Source organism: Phytophthora cinnamomi (genome assembly GCF_018691715.1).
Source record: "Phytophthora cinnamomi strain GKB4 chromosome Unknown Contig6, whole genome shotgun sequence".
NCBI classification, from domain to species: Eukaryota; Oomycota; class Peronosporomycetes; order Peronosporales; family Peronosporaceae; genus Phytophthora; species Phytophthora cinnamomi.
This window is the reverse complement of record NW_027150939.1, coordinates 1149827-1163148: the sequence shown is the minus strand read 5'-3', so window position 1 is coordinate 1163148 and position 13322 is coordinate 1149827. Positions and strand designations below refer to the sequence as shown.

Sequence of the window (13322 nt, the reverse complement as noted above, 5' to 3'; positions counted from 1 at the left end):
CTCTACGCCCCGCCAGGCGCTAGCCGCAGTTATTTAGTTAGTTATGTCCTTAATGTTAATGCTAAGTTACTACGTACACACGCACCTCAACCGCTTCCTCACAATGTGGTGAGCTCGTACATGTCCTCGCTTTTCGCTAGGATATGCGACGTAAAAGTGCAACAAGACCATCGAAAAAAATGTACCCATCTCACTCGCGCCACCGACTTACGTGGCCCACACCAATAGTTGTGTTCTGTCCCCCGTAGAGGTCCCTCATTTCGCATAGAGCTTTTCCATCTGAGCCGAGCGCTGGCGTAACGGAGGCGATGCCGGCGCTGGAGGTGTTCGGGCGCCGCAGCCGCGTCGTGGGCAGCGACGACCTGTACTGCCCCGCGCTGTTCCTGCTGCTGTACCAGCTGCCGCTGGCGCTGCTGTGCGTGCTGTACGCGAGTCTGTGGCGGCGCTGCTCGAGCACGGCGCTGGACGACAGCGGGCTGCCCTTCTGGTACATGCTGGGCGCGGCGCCGCTGCTCTTCTTCCGCGGCTGCATCTACCTCATGGTCATGCACGTGTCGGCCAAGGGCACCATCGTGGACCACGAGCGCCGCGTGCTCATGCCGCGCATGCTGCAGGTGCACGCGCTCTGGTCCGTGCTGCTCTTCGCGTACGGCGTGGCGGGGCTCTGCTGCTGGTACTACAGGGACATGTGCCGCCCGGACGCGCGATTCGTGCTGGTGAGGCGATTGAGGCGCTCGCTATTTATAGAGTGCCTCATTGCGGGACGCTAATTGAGGTGATTACGTCGTGGAATGATTACCTCCTATTCAGGCTGTCGGCGGGTTCCTTGTGGCGGAGGTGAGCTTCACGGTCTCGCTCGGCGTGTGCATCCTGGGCGACGCGCAGCCAGAGGATGCCATCGACCAGGAGAAACCCCCGGTCTCCAGCAGCGCGCTGGATCCTTATGGTAACGCAATTGATTCTGAACGTCAGTCGTTGTTGGACGGTACGTTGGGGGGCCTGGGAGGGGCCCGACCCGGGGAAGTAGTGTGCTGATGCTGTGTTGCTGTGTGATGTGGCGTTTCTATTTGCAGAGGTGGATCGGGAGGTGCCGAGCTCGGACGTGTATGTGCCGCACAGCCAGCGGCTCTGGAAGCAGCGTTGCACGCGCTGCTGCATGTGTTTGCGGTGCTTCACGTGCAACTTGTTCGGAGGAGCAGGTACTCGTCATGACAGCATGTCCGTGGTGGCTAAGGTATTCTCGAGGCTCTTCTACGGTAGTCCAGACCTTGTCATTTCGGACATCGTGGCGGGCTTCGTGCTGCTGGCAGCGGTTCAGGCGTACGAAGATCATCATGAAGTCATCGCAACCTCGCCGCATCGTGAAGGAGATGAAGATGCGGAAGAGACGCTTGGCAAGTTACGTGCTAGAATCCGCGCGAGCACGAGCAAGATGAATCTGCTTGGCGATCGTCCCGTTGCTGCTCAAGACACTGCCAGTACTCCTTCTGCGACGACTGCGTCGCAGGTATCGGCGGTAGACGGAGAGGAGCCGAACCGGTTCGCTTCAATCGATATCCCACCTTCACCTGAGCCCCAGGAGGAGCAACAGATGAAGAAAGAAGATTCCAAGTTCGGCAAGTCGACCAAACCCTTCTATTACCACCCAACAGACCCACATCTCAATGACGTGGAGCTGACGAGTCGTCTGAAGGAGTTGGCGCACTTCTCAAAGTATGCGATTGGCATCTACGGTTGGATGTTGTACGTATGGTCCCATCCATGGACCGGAACCTTCCGACTGGCGTTTTCTTGTTTTCGTCGCAAACATCGGTGGGTGCACGGCGACAACTGGTTCCACCTGGGTCAAACAGCTCTGCAGCTCGAGACCAAGGTGAAGAGCGACGACATTGTGTATGCGAGCTTCCGGAATTCGGTGTATCAACCAGCTTTTGCGGTGATGCTTGACCACGAGCGCAAGGAGGTTGTTATTGCGATTCGTGGCACGTTGTCGCTCGAAGACTGTCTTACGGATGCCATCGCGTATGGCATGTCGATGAACGATGTGGCTGATCGTTGGGGATGTGATGGAACTGGCGAGTACGCGCATCAGGGTTTTCTCACCTGTGCCGAGTCGGTGTATTTGGAGCTCAATCGTCTTGGTGTCCTAGAAATGCTCTTTGACGAGAAATCCACGGCGACCATAGCTACCAGCGGAGTCAACGTTTGCGAGCGTGGCGCCTATCACGACTACGGCCTTGTGCTTACAGGTCATTCGCTCGGAGCCGGCACTGCTGTGCTTTTGTCAGTGATGCTACGTCCCAAGTACCCGCAGCTTCGCTGCTTTGCTTTCAGTCCTCCAGGCTGCACCATGTCTCCTGGGCTGGCATCTCGTTGTTCAGCTTTCACGGTCTCGGTTGTCGTGGGTGACGACATCATTGCACGGTCGTCGCTCACTTCAGCTGAAGAACTGCGCGATCACGTGTTGGATCTGATTGGGAGAAGCAAGGTAAACAAGGCTGCTATCCTGCGTCAGGTTATCGCGTGGCGCACTCCAGACGAGCTGTTGCACAGAAGCTCCGACGAGCACTCTGCTTTTGACGACGACGGCTACGGTGGTGAACGAGTGCGCTCCCCGTTCATTGCGCACTTGTCCAACTACCGAACGATGCTGCAGCGTATCCAAGAATCGGAGCCAATTCACGAGCTGACCATCCCTGGGCGTGTAGTACATCTCAAACGTGTGGTGCGCGCCAAGGGAGCAGCCGGATGCTGGGTGTGCTGCCGTCCTGGTGGTGGTGGTATTTGCTGCACTGCGCGCACCAACTACCGTTTTGCTTGGGCTGGAGAAGGGCAATTCAGCAAAATCCGCATCGGGCGTACTATGCTGGACGATCATTTCCCGGACAAAGTGCACTATGTACTTCAGGACTGCGTCAAGCGTATGCGCAAGAGCGAGCATGAACGCGAGTGTCTGTAGGGAGGATAGTATTTAGCGGGAGAAGTTTGCCGATACATTTCATCGGTGCCGAGACGCAAGCATGGTGGAATACATGCATGGTATACAGAATTATTCCCTAAGTTTAATTTGCTTCTAAGCTGATCACCGGGGCGTGCGGCCACACACAACGCACTGAAGGACGTCAGCCGCATTCGTTTTCGTGCATAGGCTGCATGTCCACGTCGATGCTTGTGCCACTGCTTGTATTGGGGCAGGAACAGGAGTGAACGTTGGGGTCGGCGTTGTTATTGGTACCGGACCAGCAGCAGGAGATGAAGAGGAAACACTTCCATCGTTGCTCGTGATGCTGCTGCTACTGCTGGAGTGGTGATATCCATTGGTGTAGCTCTGCTGATAATCTTGATATCGGGTAGGTGTGTCAGGCTGTGAGCTCTGCTGGATCTGCGCGGACATGTCAGATTCTGAAGAAGCGGGATACAACGGGGGATACGATACAGGAGCTGGTCTTAGTGGAAGTGCAGGCTTTGCTGTAGCAGCCCGCAGCTCGTCCTCCAACGCGCGAATTCTACGCAACGCGGCCGCCATGGCGACCTCAAGGTCTTCTTGGGCGCCATTTGACACTGGGTTGTCGTCCCCTGAATCGTTCGATGCATACATCGGTGGAGTAGGGTTTCCAGCTGGTGATGCTGGAAGCGGAGATCCCCGGAAGTAGTAAGAGGTCCAAAGCGTGACTTGACGCAGCACTGCCGTGGAATCGGGCAAGAGCGCTGAAGTGCTACTCGCACGGTAGAATGGATTCACAAAACGGTCGTCCTGCAGAATGTACGCATACAGCGATGGAGTTCGTTCGCGCACACTCCAGGCGCTGCGCTCACGCTCGCAATTGCCCAGGAAGGTACCGTATCTACCCGAGAAGACCGCGTCCGCCATCGCCTCGAGCATACGCTCGTTGAACTCGAAGTAAGTGGGGAAGATGCGGATCAGCTGCCACACACAGTCTAAGAACTGCAGGAAAATAGGAGCTTGCTGATCGTCATCGTCCTCAGCTTTGCCTGGTGCCACGCGATCCTGGAATTTGTGGCCTGCACGAACCCACTCCTTCTCGATAACCTCGAGGAAGCCTCGGCGCGTTCGGTAGTGTGCGTCTACCAGGAGCTGCGCAAGTCCACACAGCTGAGCTGTTCTATCCCAGCCATCGCTGCAGTGCACGACAACGGTAGTCGCTTGGGCCTCGAGCGCGCGTGCAACCTGCAGAGCTCCACTCATGACACGGCGAACGTGGGAAAGCCACTTGGTGTCCTCAACACGAGAGCCCCACGATAGATCCATCGACTCAGTGTTGTTCGTCGCAGCCATGAAGCCACCTAGGCCACGCAGTGCCTCAATACTCTCGCGCATGGCGTGAATGTTGCCAATGTTGAGGAAGGTCACCCGCGCATGAGCTAGATTTCCGCTTTCGGTGCCTCCGCCGGTGAGATTGTTCACTCGAGCATTCAGCTCCGGGCGACAATCAGCAATCCAGATCCTTCGCGTCGGTGTCCCCGAATACAACGACGTAGAACCCGACGAAGCACGAGCAATGTGCAGCAAATACTGCTCATCCGCCGGGTTCTGCGCGTGCAAAATGCCGCGCTTAGGCTGCGCACACCGCCACAACGCAGCGCCATTGTGCGCGTGCACGTAACTACAGACAGGAAGCCTCCCCTTTGATCGAAACGCAGCGACCGCCCCCACCTCCGAGTCACTAGCAGCAGCGGGCACCACAAGCTGTCTCGGATACGTCGGACACATGGCAAATGCCACATTCAGCTCCGTCACTCTGTACGCACTGCTTCCATCTCGCAGTGCCACACCCATCCTGGCGAAGTCCTCGTACACGTCGTACAACCCATGCGCCTGTATATCCTCCTGCGAGGGTCCGATCGACGTGAACGCGAACAAACTCAGCGGCGTGTCCACGTAGGCGTATCGGTTCAACGCCGGCAAGAGCCTCGTGACGTCTCCCCCCAGCGTCCACGACCTTAAGTCCTTGAATTTGACCACGAGTCTCGTGGGCGTGAGCACGCCGTTCCCATTTGCGTACGAGTTCATGGACCTCGAAGCAACCGTCGTAGCTTGGGGGTACGACAGCCTCGCGACCGCCGCGCGAGGCATGCCCCGCAGCGCCGTGTCCAGCAGTCTGTGGAAGCCCCCAACGCCTCTAAGCGACGAGCTCTGCGGCTCGAACCGCAGCCTGAACGTCGTGATGTGCAGCGTTCCGGGGATGTCCGGGAGGTTCAGGGCTCCGGGGAAGACGAAGGAGCAGGAGACCGACGTCACGACGGACTCGCCGGGCAGCCACGTGAGACCGTTGTCTCCGGACAGCGCTGCGTGCAGCGGAGACATGTCGAAAGATGAGGAGGACGAGGACGTCGGAGAGGGCGACGGAACGTGCGCGGGGGACGCCGGGAAGAGGCTGGACGAGGCGGAGGAGGCCGAGGACGCGGAGGCCGGGGATTTCGCTGGCGCCAGCAGCTTGGGCGCCAGCGCCATGACGCGCGCCATCCGTGCGTGGTGCGCGCACTGGCCCGACGCGTCCGTGGAGGGGGACGAGCAGCGCGCGCCCGTGTGGGTGGTGGCCGTGCAGGTGCCGGCGGGGGCGGACATCACTCGAAGAGATATCCCGGTGCTGCTGTGGACGACCTGACGTTTTTGATTGTGACACGGGCGAAACGAACTGAGACGAAGTCATTTTCAAGTCGTACTTAGGGTGGAGTAGTCTTAGATTAAGTGTAACATAGTTGAAGTGACCAGGACGAGGACGACCGTCAGCACTGTGGGTAGTAGTGATACATGGATGCTGGGGCAGGACGAGGACGGACCTCGAGAGTCTCGCCGATTGGGCGCCGACATGGTGTTGTTGCTGCTAGAGCTGCTGGAGTTGTAGGAGCTGCTGGGGTTGTTGTTGCTGGAGTTGTTGGAGCTGGAGGCGGTTGAGCTGTCCGCGCTGCTGTCGCAGTGCTCGGTGTCGCTGCGGCCAAAGTCCTGCGTCCAGAAGTGGCGGTAGAGTCCGTCAGGGGTGTACGCGTAGGCAGCCCCGAGCATGGTGTAGTCGCCCAGGATGTTGTGGCGGTGGCCCTCCGAGTTCATCCAGGCGTCCATGACCTCCGTCACGTCCGCTTGGCCCGCGGCCACGTTCTCGGCGACGCCGCGCCAGTCGTAGCCGGCGTCCGAGACGCGCTGCGACATCGTCGAGCCGTCGGAGCCCACGTGGTCCATGAAGTCGTTGGCGGCCTGGTCGTCCGAGTGGCGCTGGGCCGCCGCCTGCAACTTGCTGTTCGTGCAAAGCACAGGCAGCCCTTGTGCTGCGCGCTCCAGGTTCACGCGCTCGAGCATGAGACCGACGTAGTCCGACGGCTGCGTGTACGTCTGCAACCGACGTGGCGTCGGGCGTAAGTTTGCATTCGCTTCTGAAGTTGTGAAGAGGAAAATTGCGAGCGCTGAGAGGAGCTTCATTGGCATGGTCGCAACGAGGAGAGATTGAAAATGATGTGAGCAATGAGGACCAACTTGTTGCTGCTACAGAGATGGCTGCCGATACTGGATACAATCCCAGAATCCACTGACTGAGCTCTTATTGACGGTGGGTGTCTGCATTGATTAACGATTAGTCTTCTCGTAATCGACCGCTCTCCATCATCAATGGCCGGCAGCGACTGTAGTGCACGGGGTATATTGTCAGTGTCACACGGTGTTTCGAGCAGTTTGTAGGTGTTGAACGGATCCGTTTGGTTAAGCACTCGCCACACCCGTCTTCCGCTTCGTCGGGGTCGTCTTCGACTTGGCAGAGCTTCGTTTCGCTTTGCTCTCCTTCTCTCCGCCAGGCACATCGGGTTTGAAAGCTGAGAGATCTCCAGCGAACAACACACTGTGCGCCCAGCCAGCTTGTGGCGCGAACCGAGTACGAAATAGATCCCCTACCATTCGGTACACGGTCGGCGTGATGCTCTTCCGGTCGCTTAGATTCGCATCCAGCTCGCGGCACGCGATCTGCCACACGTGCGTGTCAACTGGGATAGCCTCCAGCTTTTCCAGGGAGAAGAGCGCGACACAGTCGGCTACTTTTCGTCCGACGCCAGCGAACACCATGAGCTCATCTTGGTACGCATGGTATGAAGCAGTTTCTGCTTCGTTTCCACCATCATCTTTACTTGACTTGAGTTTCTTCAATTTTGGCAGAACATCTTCGCCATCGCGAATCCTGTAGAGGTAGGAGGCGCCGCCGAGCGCCTGCAGCTGCTTGGCAGTCTTCACGATGAAAGCTGCTCGGTAGCCAAAACCCAGCGCTCGCAGCGTGGCCTCTTCGCACTTGGCAGCCAGTGTGTCAACTGACGGAAACGCATAGAAGCAATGCTGGGCCTCCTTCTCATTGTCTTCCTCTACTCCTTCGTAGATCAAGTCTCCGTACGTCGCCTTGAGCTTGTCCACCATCCCTTGAATACGCGCGATGTTGTTGTTCGACGAGCAGATGAACGAGAACAAGCACTCCACCGGGTCCTGCCGCACGATCCTCAGGCCCCGCAGTCTCGAAATGATCTCCGTCATCCGGTCCGTCGGCTTCGTCCAGCGCTCATACAAGGGGTCAGCAGGCATCTACACAAGACAGTGTCAGTAGAGTCCCTCTACCCCTCCAGCCACCGTAGCAGCGTACATCCAGTCTGAAGTAGTGCGATAACTCTCCAACCCCGTCCTCAACTGGCACTAAGCACACACACATCATCATCAGCTTTCACCCTCATTGAGCACTTCACGCTAAGATCCACATACAGTCCGGTGGATGGAGACATCGGAACTGCACAGTGTCGTCACGCTCGCGCAGAGCGAAGACCCGGCGTCCAATTACACCTGACCAGGTTGCGTACTGCTTCGGATACCTCCGCCAGGCGAAAACCTGCCCGGACTCCAGCGTGAGGGCGCACGAGAGCTCCCGAGTGCTGCACAGAGAGGTCCATTGGTCGGGGGCGGGTTTCTCCGCCTTCACTTCCGATTCCAAGGTGGAAATTGCTGCAGCTGATGAAGAAAGCGTCGGTGTTGAGATGCATCGGGTGGCTGGGCTCGACACCTCGCTCTTTACGGCGCGGGAGGCGGCGGCCACGAGCCGAGCGGAGCGCCGCATGATCAGAGACCGACGCGCTGGAATGACGGTAAAAATGGTGTTGCGTTTACGTAAAGTAACCACCTGGTCGGGTCCGTGACGAACTGTGTACACTTCAACTGCTGCTGTGTTACTCGACGGACGCAGTGCAACGACGTCACTCATATCTTAGTGCTGCCCGAGCGGATGGGACAAGGAGACTGTCACTTCGACAATACATGTAGTTGGCTGCCAGCCATTGTCGAAGTGGCCATCTTGGCGAGTGGCGCGCAATGGACAGGCCCCGGCCAGCGCTTGACCAGAAACATATTTTGGAGCAGAAGATCGGCTCAAGTGTGATCGATCAGCTAGATTATAATTTTGTCAGTGACTTGACGTGGTCTACAATGTACCAGTAGACTCTACATGCACTTAGCCAGTGCAATTCGTTTTGCAGACACGACTTCAAAATGCCTCTTGCTTCCTCTTCACGTCCAGCCGTTTTTTTTTTCGGGAAGAGGTCGGACGCACTGTCCTCGCCTCGAGCAATTCGCCAATGCTGATCACTAGCGCCGTCATTGGCTCGAGGCACGGCACTGCGCAGTGAACATACATCACGCGTCAAGCCGGATTAACTGCTCCTTACCGCCCACCAGCAAAGCGTGGCTAGTGTCACCGGAACGCCGATCCACCAAGCAATCCATAACGTCCGACCACAGTCGTTTTTGCAGCGCCCTCTGCACCTCGCTCGCCCTTTCACGATGGAGGCCACCGTGTTCGTCTGCCTCGTCATGGGGCTCATCAGCGCCGCGCTCGCACTCGACAGCGCAGGTATGGCATTGCGTCCGACGTTGCAATTGTAGTACAACAGTACTGACCTCCCGTTTTCGATCTCCGCAGCATGCGTCGGCGGATTCCAAGACGCGTGCGTGATGCCCGCGCCCGCCAACATGGTGACGCTCATCCTGAGCGCAGTAACGCTCGTGCCGGTCGGCGCGTGTCTCGTCACCGCGTGGCTGGACGCCCGTGACGGCAACAACGGAGAGCAGCAGCCTCTGCTGTAAGAGATGCACTTCACCCACCAACTTCCTTTCGTGCTGACTCAGAACTTTCGATTGCGTGTGCACCTACGTAGAAGCAGCGGAGGCGATGCAATGACCTCGACTTCAACGCGACCGAGACGCGTGATCACGTACCTGTACGCTAGTCATCTGCTGTCGGCTTGGGTAAGGGAATCTGTGTACTTCTGCAGATCGATACAGGGATTTTTGGATTAATGTGAAGCTTGCTGTGCTTAGGGAGACCGTATCTGGGGCTTCGCGGTGCCCATTTTGTTTATGGACATCTTCGTGGACACGCTGCTACCGAGCGCGGCCTTCTCGCTGGCCATGTACGTGGTCTGCATCTTCATGATCCCGACGGTGGGTCACCACCTGGACCGCTGGAACCGCTGGACGGCCATGAAGTACGCCATCGTCCTCGAGAACCTCATGATCGTGATCAACTCGATCATCCTGGGACTGATTCTGCTCGTCACGAACGCGGACGGCGTGCACAAACCCGAGTGGACGTGGCCGCTCGCGCTCATGTTCGCCGGAACGCTCGTCTGCGGCGGAGTGGGCCAAGTGCTCAACGACGCGCAGACTTTGGGCATCGAGCGCGACTGGGTCGTGGTGATTGCTGGCGTTGACAACTCGGCCGCTCTCGCCAAGCTCAACACGACGATGCGCCGCATCGATCTGAGCTGCAACATCCTCGGCCCCATGGCTTTTGGTTTCATTGTGGATTTTGCGGGTAGTGACGCCACCACTCGAGCCATGGTCGGCGCTGCCGTTGTCGGACTCTGGAACCTGATCTCCACGCCGCTTGAGTACTTCATGACGCACGACATTTACCAGCTTGTGCCGGAGTTGGCTGTCCGCGTAAGCCACGATGAAGCTGGTGGGAAGAGTGGACAGACGGCATCCCAAACTTCCACTGCTGAGCTTGGTGTGATGGTTCGCTTCGCCAAAATGTGGTCCGACTACGTTAAGCACCCTGTGTTCTTGGTCAGCTTTTCGTTCTGCGCGTTGTACATGACGATTCTGAGCGGTGGTGCGCTCAACACTGCGTACTTGAAGTGGCGTGGCATCTCCAACGCGCTTTTGGGTGCAAGTCGTGGCGCTGGAGCAGTGACTGGACTAGTGGGGACGCTGATCTTCCCCTCATTGCGGAGCAAAATGAAGCGCGTGGAGCACGTCGCTGTCCTGAGCGTATGGCTTTTTTGGCTGTGTCTGGCACCGGTTCTGCTAGCTTTCCTATTCACGGGCGAGTCGGTCGTGTCCGACTACGTGATGCTGACTTGTGTCGTGGTGTCACGCGCTTGGCTCTGGAGCACGGACCTGGCTGAGACTCAGATCATGCAGGAGTGGATCGCTCCCAACCAGCGTGGATCCATCAACTCCATGCAGACAGCCACCTACCAGTTCTTCTACATCCTGATTCTGCTTTCGGGCGTAGTGTTCAACGACCCGCACCAGTTTGAGGCTCTCGTGGTGTTCTCGCTTGCAGCTGTGCTCGCTTCTGCCATGGGCTTCACGTACTGGGGAATCAAATATGGCCGTCACCGTGAGGTTTACGTGTTTAAGAAGGACGCGTCGCCTACGAAGGCGTAGGTACGCATTGCCATTGGTCGAAATTTAAAGCGAGACCTTCATTGGTAACCGCATAAAGCAATGACATGTTTCGATCTTTAAACAATTGGAATGCCAAGTACTTGAGTCGCAGTGCAAAGCGATGGGACGGCCTTAAAAACGAGTAAACCCTGCTGAATTCTGAGGAAAGCTGTTTCTGCTCGGAAAAACGAGTAAAACCTTCAAATCGCTATTCCGGCGACGCGAATGTTTGCAACTGCTGATTTCTGAGGAACATTGAAACGACTTTAAACAGTGTAAGCGAACGGTAAAGGTATTGAATAACACAGAGGGTTTGAGAGGCCATTTTTTCTTTTGTTTTCGTTATCACACGCAGGACCCCACATGCACTATCTTTCCTTGGCTATCTAATCGCCTACAATTTTACGCTTGTCGTGACGTCCATCCCGAGGACAAACTCTCGGTTCACACACTCGGCGAGCTCTTCACACTCCAGATACACAACTTCCCCGTTCGAAAGTTTCACAGTCCAAACGAAGACGCCTTCCCGCTCTGACCGACTGTCCTGCATCATCTGGCATAAGTAGGTTTATTATCTAGCAAACGCGGAACGTACCGAACACCTGCTCTCTAGCGCTCTTACATGTACAGCGCGCACCCTCCTGTCCCTCCCACGGTAGCGGTCAGTCATACCGTACAAGTTAGCCATTAAAAATAATTGTTAATTTTAAATAGGGGACTATTAAAATAAATATTAATTTAACATATCGTTTAAAAAAATTCTAAGCTAACCGTATAAAATAAAAATTGTGTACCAATAGGCTGGCACAATCCTCAATGAGGATTGTGGATTCCTCATGCTTCAGTAACGTGCAAAAACGCTACGTCGAGCGCTGTGTAGATAGATACTCGTAAGTTAACCCGCCCCTAAATAGCAGTTTCCTCTCAGAAGTCAGCAAAGGTCCTCAATTTTAAGTAGCACCCCAAAGCAATATATTCCAGGAAACGGTAACAGCAGCTCCAGGGCAGCAAACACCAGCCGCGATCGCTGAACGAAGTGCAATCACCTAGCAGGAGAGATTCAACGCATACCTGACGATGCCGGCAGTGCTCGGCATATCCTTCGACAGTCGACGTTCCTCGCGGGCAGATGCAAATAGTTTACACCAAGTTGTTGCATCGTGATCATCTCAACATCCCTTTAATCGGACTTTAGTCGCTTCGACTAGAGCTAATCGCTCAATCGGTTCAAGTGCTGTAGCAGCACAGTACGTCATTTTGCTTCTTCCCAACCACTGCAGCTAGAATACGCCTCGATTATCAACGCGAGAAGAAGACCGTGTCTCATTCATCTAGTGAAAACGTTGGGAAGAAGGCCCGCAGTGTCACGACGAGAGGTCTTCAAGAGCAGCAAACGCACCACAACTTGAGTACTGACCGACAGTTCCGGCCGTTACCGCCACGTTTGTTCAGCGATCGTGCTGCGGCTGGATCGCTTCGGCACCAGCAGTTGAGAACGCGTTTTGCTGAAAGAAACTCGATCGCAAAAGCATCGAGTGGCATGCAGGCCCGAAGAGGAGCGCCGAGGCCCGAGATATGGGCAGCACGGGCACAAAGGACCACGTCGAGCAGCGTAAATCCATGCCATCATTGAACCAAGCCGCACGAACAGCTGGAGTTGCTGGTCGCATCCTTCACCTTTGAGCACTCGCTAGCGTGGCCTTCATCGATGAAGTTCTACGCTCTTTAGGCTAAGCAGTCGTCCTCATTTCCAGTTTTGCCGGACTCAAGCCACTCCATCTACCAGCCCCACCAAACCCAACTCCTCACCATGGTCCAAGTCTCCCCCTACATCTACGCTATCGCCGTCGCCACCTACGCTGCTGTCGTCTCTGCATGGCCCACCAGTACCGGCAACGTCGAGTACAGCGAGGTGTACGTCGTTGCCGCCGGCGAGACTTTTGACGGCGGTCTCAAGACCTACCAGCGCTCCGACATCACCTGCGCCGAGCAGGACGAGGGTGGCTGGCGCGACGCCATGTTCAAGCTTGAGGCCGGCGCCACGCTCAAGAACGTCATCATCGGCAAGAACCAGCGTGAAGGCGTGCACTGCGACGATCACGACTGCACCCTTGAGAACGTGTGGTGGGAGGATGTCTGCGAGGACGCACTGAGTGTGAAGGGCGGGACCGCCGACAGCGTCACGAACGTCCTCGCCTGCGGCGCCAAGAACGCCGAGGACAAGATCATTCAACACAACGGCTACGGTCATGTCAACATCAACGGCTTTTACGCTGAGAACTTCGGCAAGCTCTACCGCTCGTGCGGTACCTGTGGCAGCAAGAAGCGCACGGTGTACCTAAATCACGTGTGGGGCAACAACCCGCAGAACGCCCTGGTCACGGTGAACTCGAACAACGGCGACATCGCTACATTCACGGATGATATCCATGTCCACTCGGACGACGGCAACGACGACATCGTGATCTGCAAGACTACCGATGCCACCGATGGCGACGAGCCCGAGGTAACCAGCACGGGCGTGTCGGAGAACTGCGTGTACGACGCGGACGCTATTGAATACTACTAAGCGATACGGTCTTGCGGGTGGAGGTAGCAGTGAAAGATAAGTAGA

General features: G+C 56.5%; 5 protein-coding genes across 8 annotated transcripts; 3 read left to right on the top strand and 2 right to left on the bottom strand.

The window, feature by feature from the left end:
- Window positions 1-308: 308 nt before the first annotated feature.
- IUM83_07518 (Sn1-specific diacylglycerol lipase beta) lies at window positions 309-2959 on the top strand (the record flags this gene model as incomplete). Of its 4 annotated transcripts, none has more annotated exons than XM_067931822.1 (4): window positions 309-716; window positions 811-946; window positions 1074-2216; window positions 2382-2959. In XM_067931822.1, 4 exons carry the CDS (start codon window positions 309-311, stop codon window positions 2957-2959), a joined length of 2265 nt encoding a protein of 754 aa, XP_067799190.1. The 4 variants fall into 4 exon arrangements, with proteins under 4 accessions (XP_067799190.1, XP_067799189.1, XP_067799188.1 ...); XM_067931823.1 differs by having other exon boundaries at window positions 811-967; XM_067931824.1 differs by having other exon boundaries at window positions 811-985.
- Window positions 2960-3716: 757 nt separating this feature from the next.
- On the bottom strand, window positions 3717-5587 carry IUM83_07517 (myotubularin-related protein 2-like; the record flags this gene model as incomplete). Its single annotated transcript, XM_067931821.1, has 3 exons — window positions 3717-3754; window positions 3817-4579; window positions 4676-5587. The coding sequence occupies 3 exons, from the start codon at window positions 5585-5587 to the stop codon at window positions 3717-3719; spliced, it is 1713 nt and encodes a 570-aa protein (XP_067799194.1).
- IUM83_07516 (uncharacterized protein) lies at window positions 5094-5627 on the top strand (the record flags this gene model as incomplete). The annotated part of the gene is made up of 1 exon (XM_067931820.1): window positions 5094-5627. The coding sequence occupies one exon, from the start codon at window positions 5094-5096 to the stop codon at window positions 5625-5627; it is 534 nt and encodes a 177-aa protein (XP_067799195.1).
- A 1085-nt stretch (window positions 5628-6712) lies between these two features.
- On the bottom strand, window positions 6713-8096 carry IUM83_07515 (ferroportin family; the record flags this gene model as incomplete). Its single annotated transcript, XM_067931819.1, has 3 exons — window positions 6713-7573; window positions 7632-7681; window positions 7748-8096. 3 exons carry the CDS (start codon window positions 8094-8096, stop codon window positions 6713-6715), a joined length of 1260 nt encoding a protein of 419 aa, XP_067799192.1.
- A 719-nt stretch (window positions 8097-8815) lies between these two features.
- Window positions 8816-10708, top strand: IUM83_07514 (Ferroportin (FP) Family; the record flags this gene model as incomplete). Its single annotated transcript, XM_067931818.1, has 4 exons — window positions 8816-8885; window positions 8955-9114; window positions 9190-9280; window positions 9353-10708. The coding sequence occupies 4 exons, from the start codon at window positions 8816-8818 to the stop codon at window positions 10706-10708; spliced, it is 1677 nt and encodes a 558-aa protein (XP_067799193.1).
- Between the last annotated feature and the right edge of the window lie 2614 nt (window positions 10709-13322).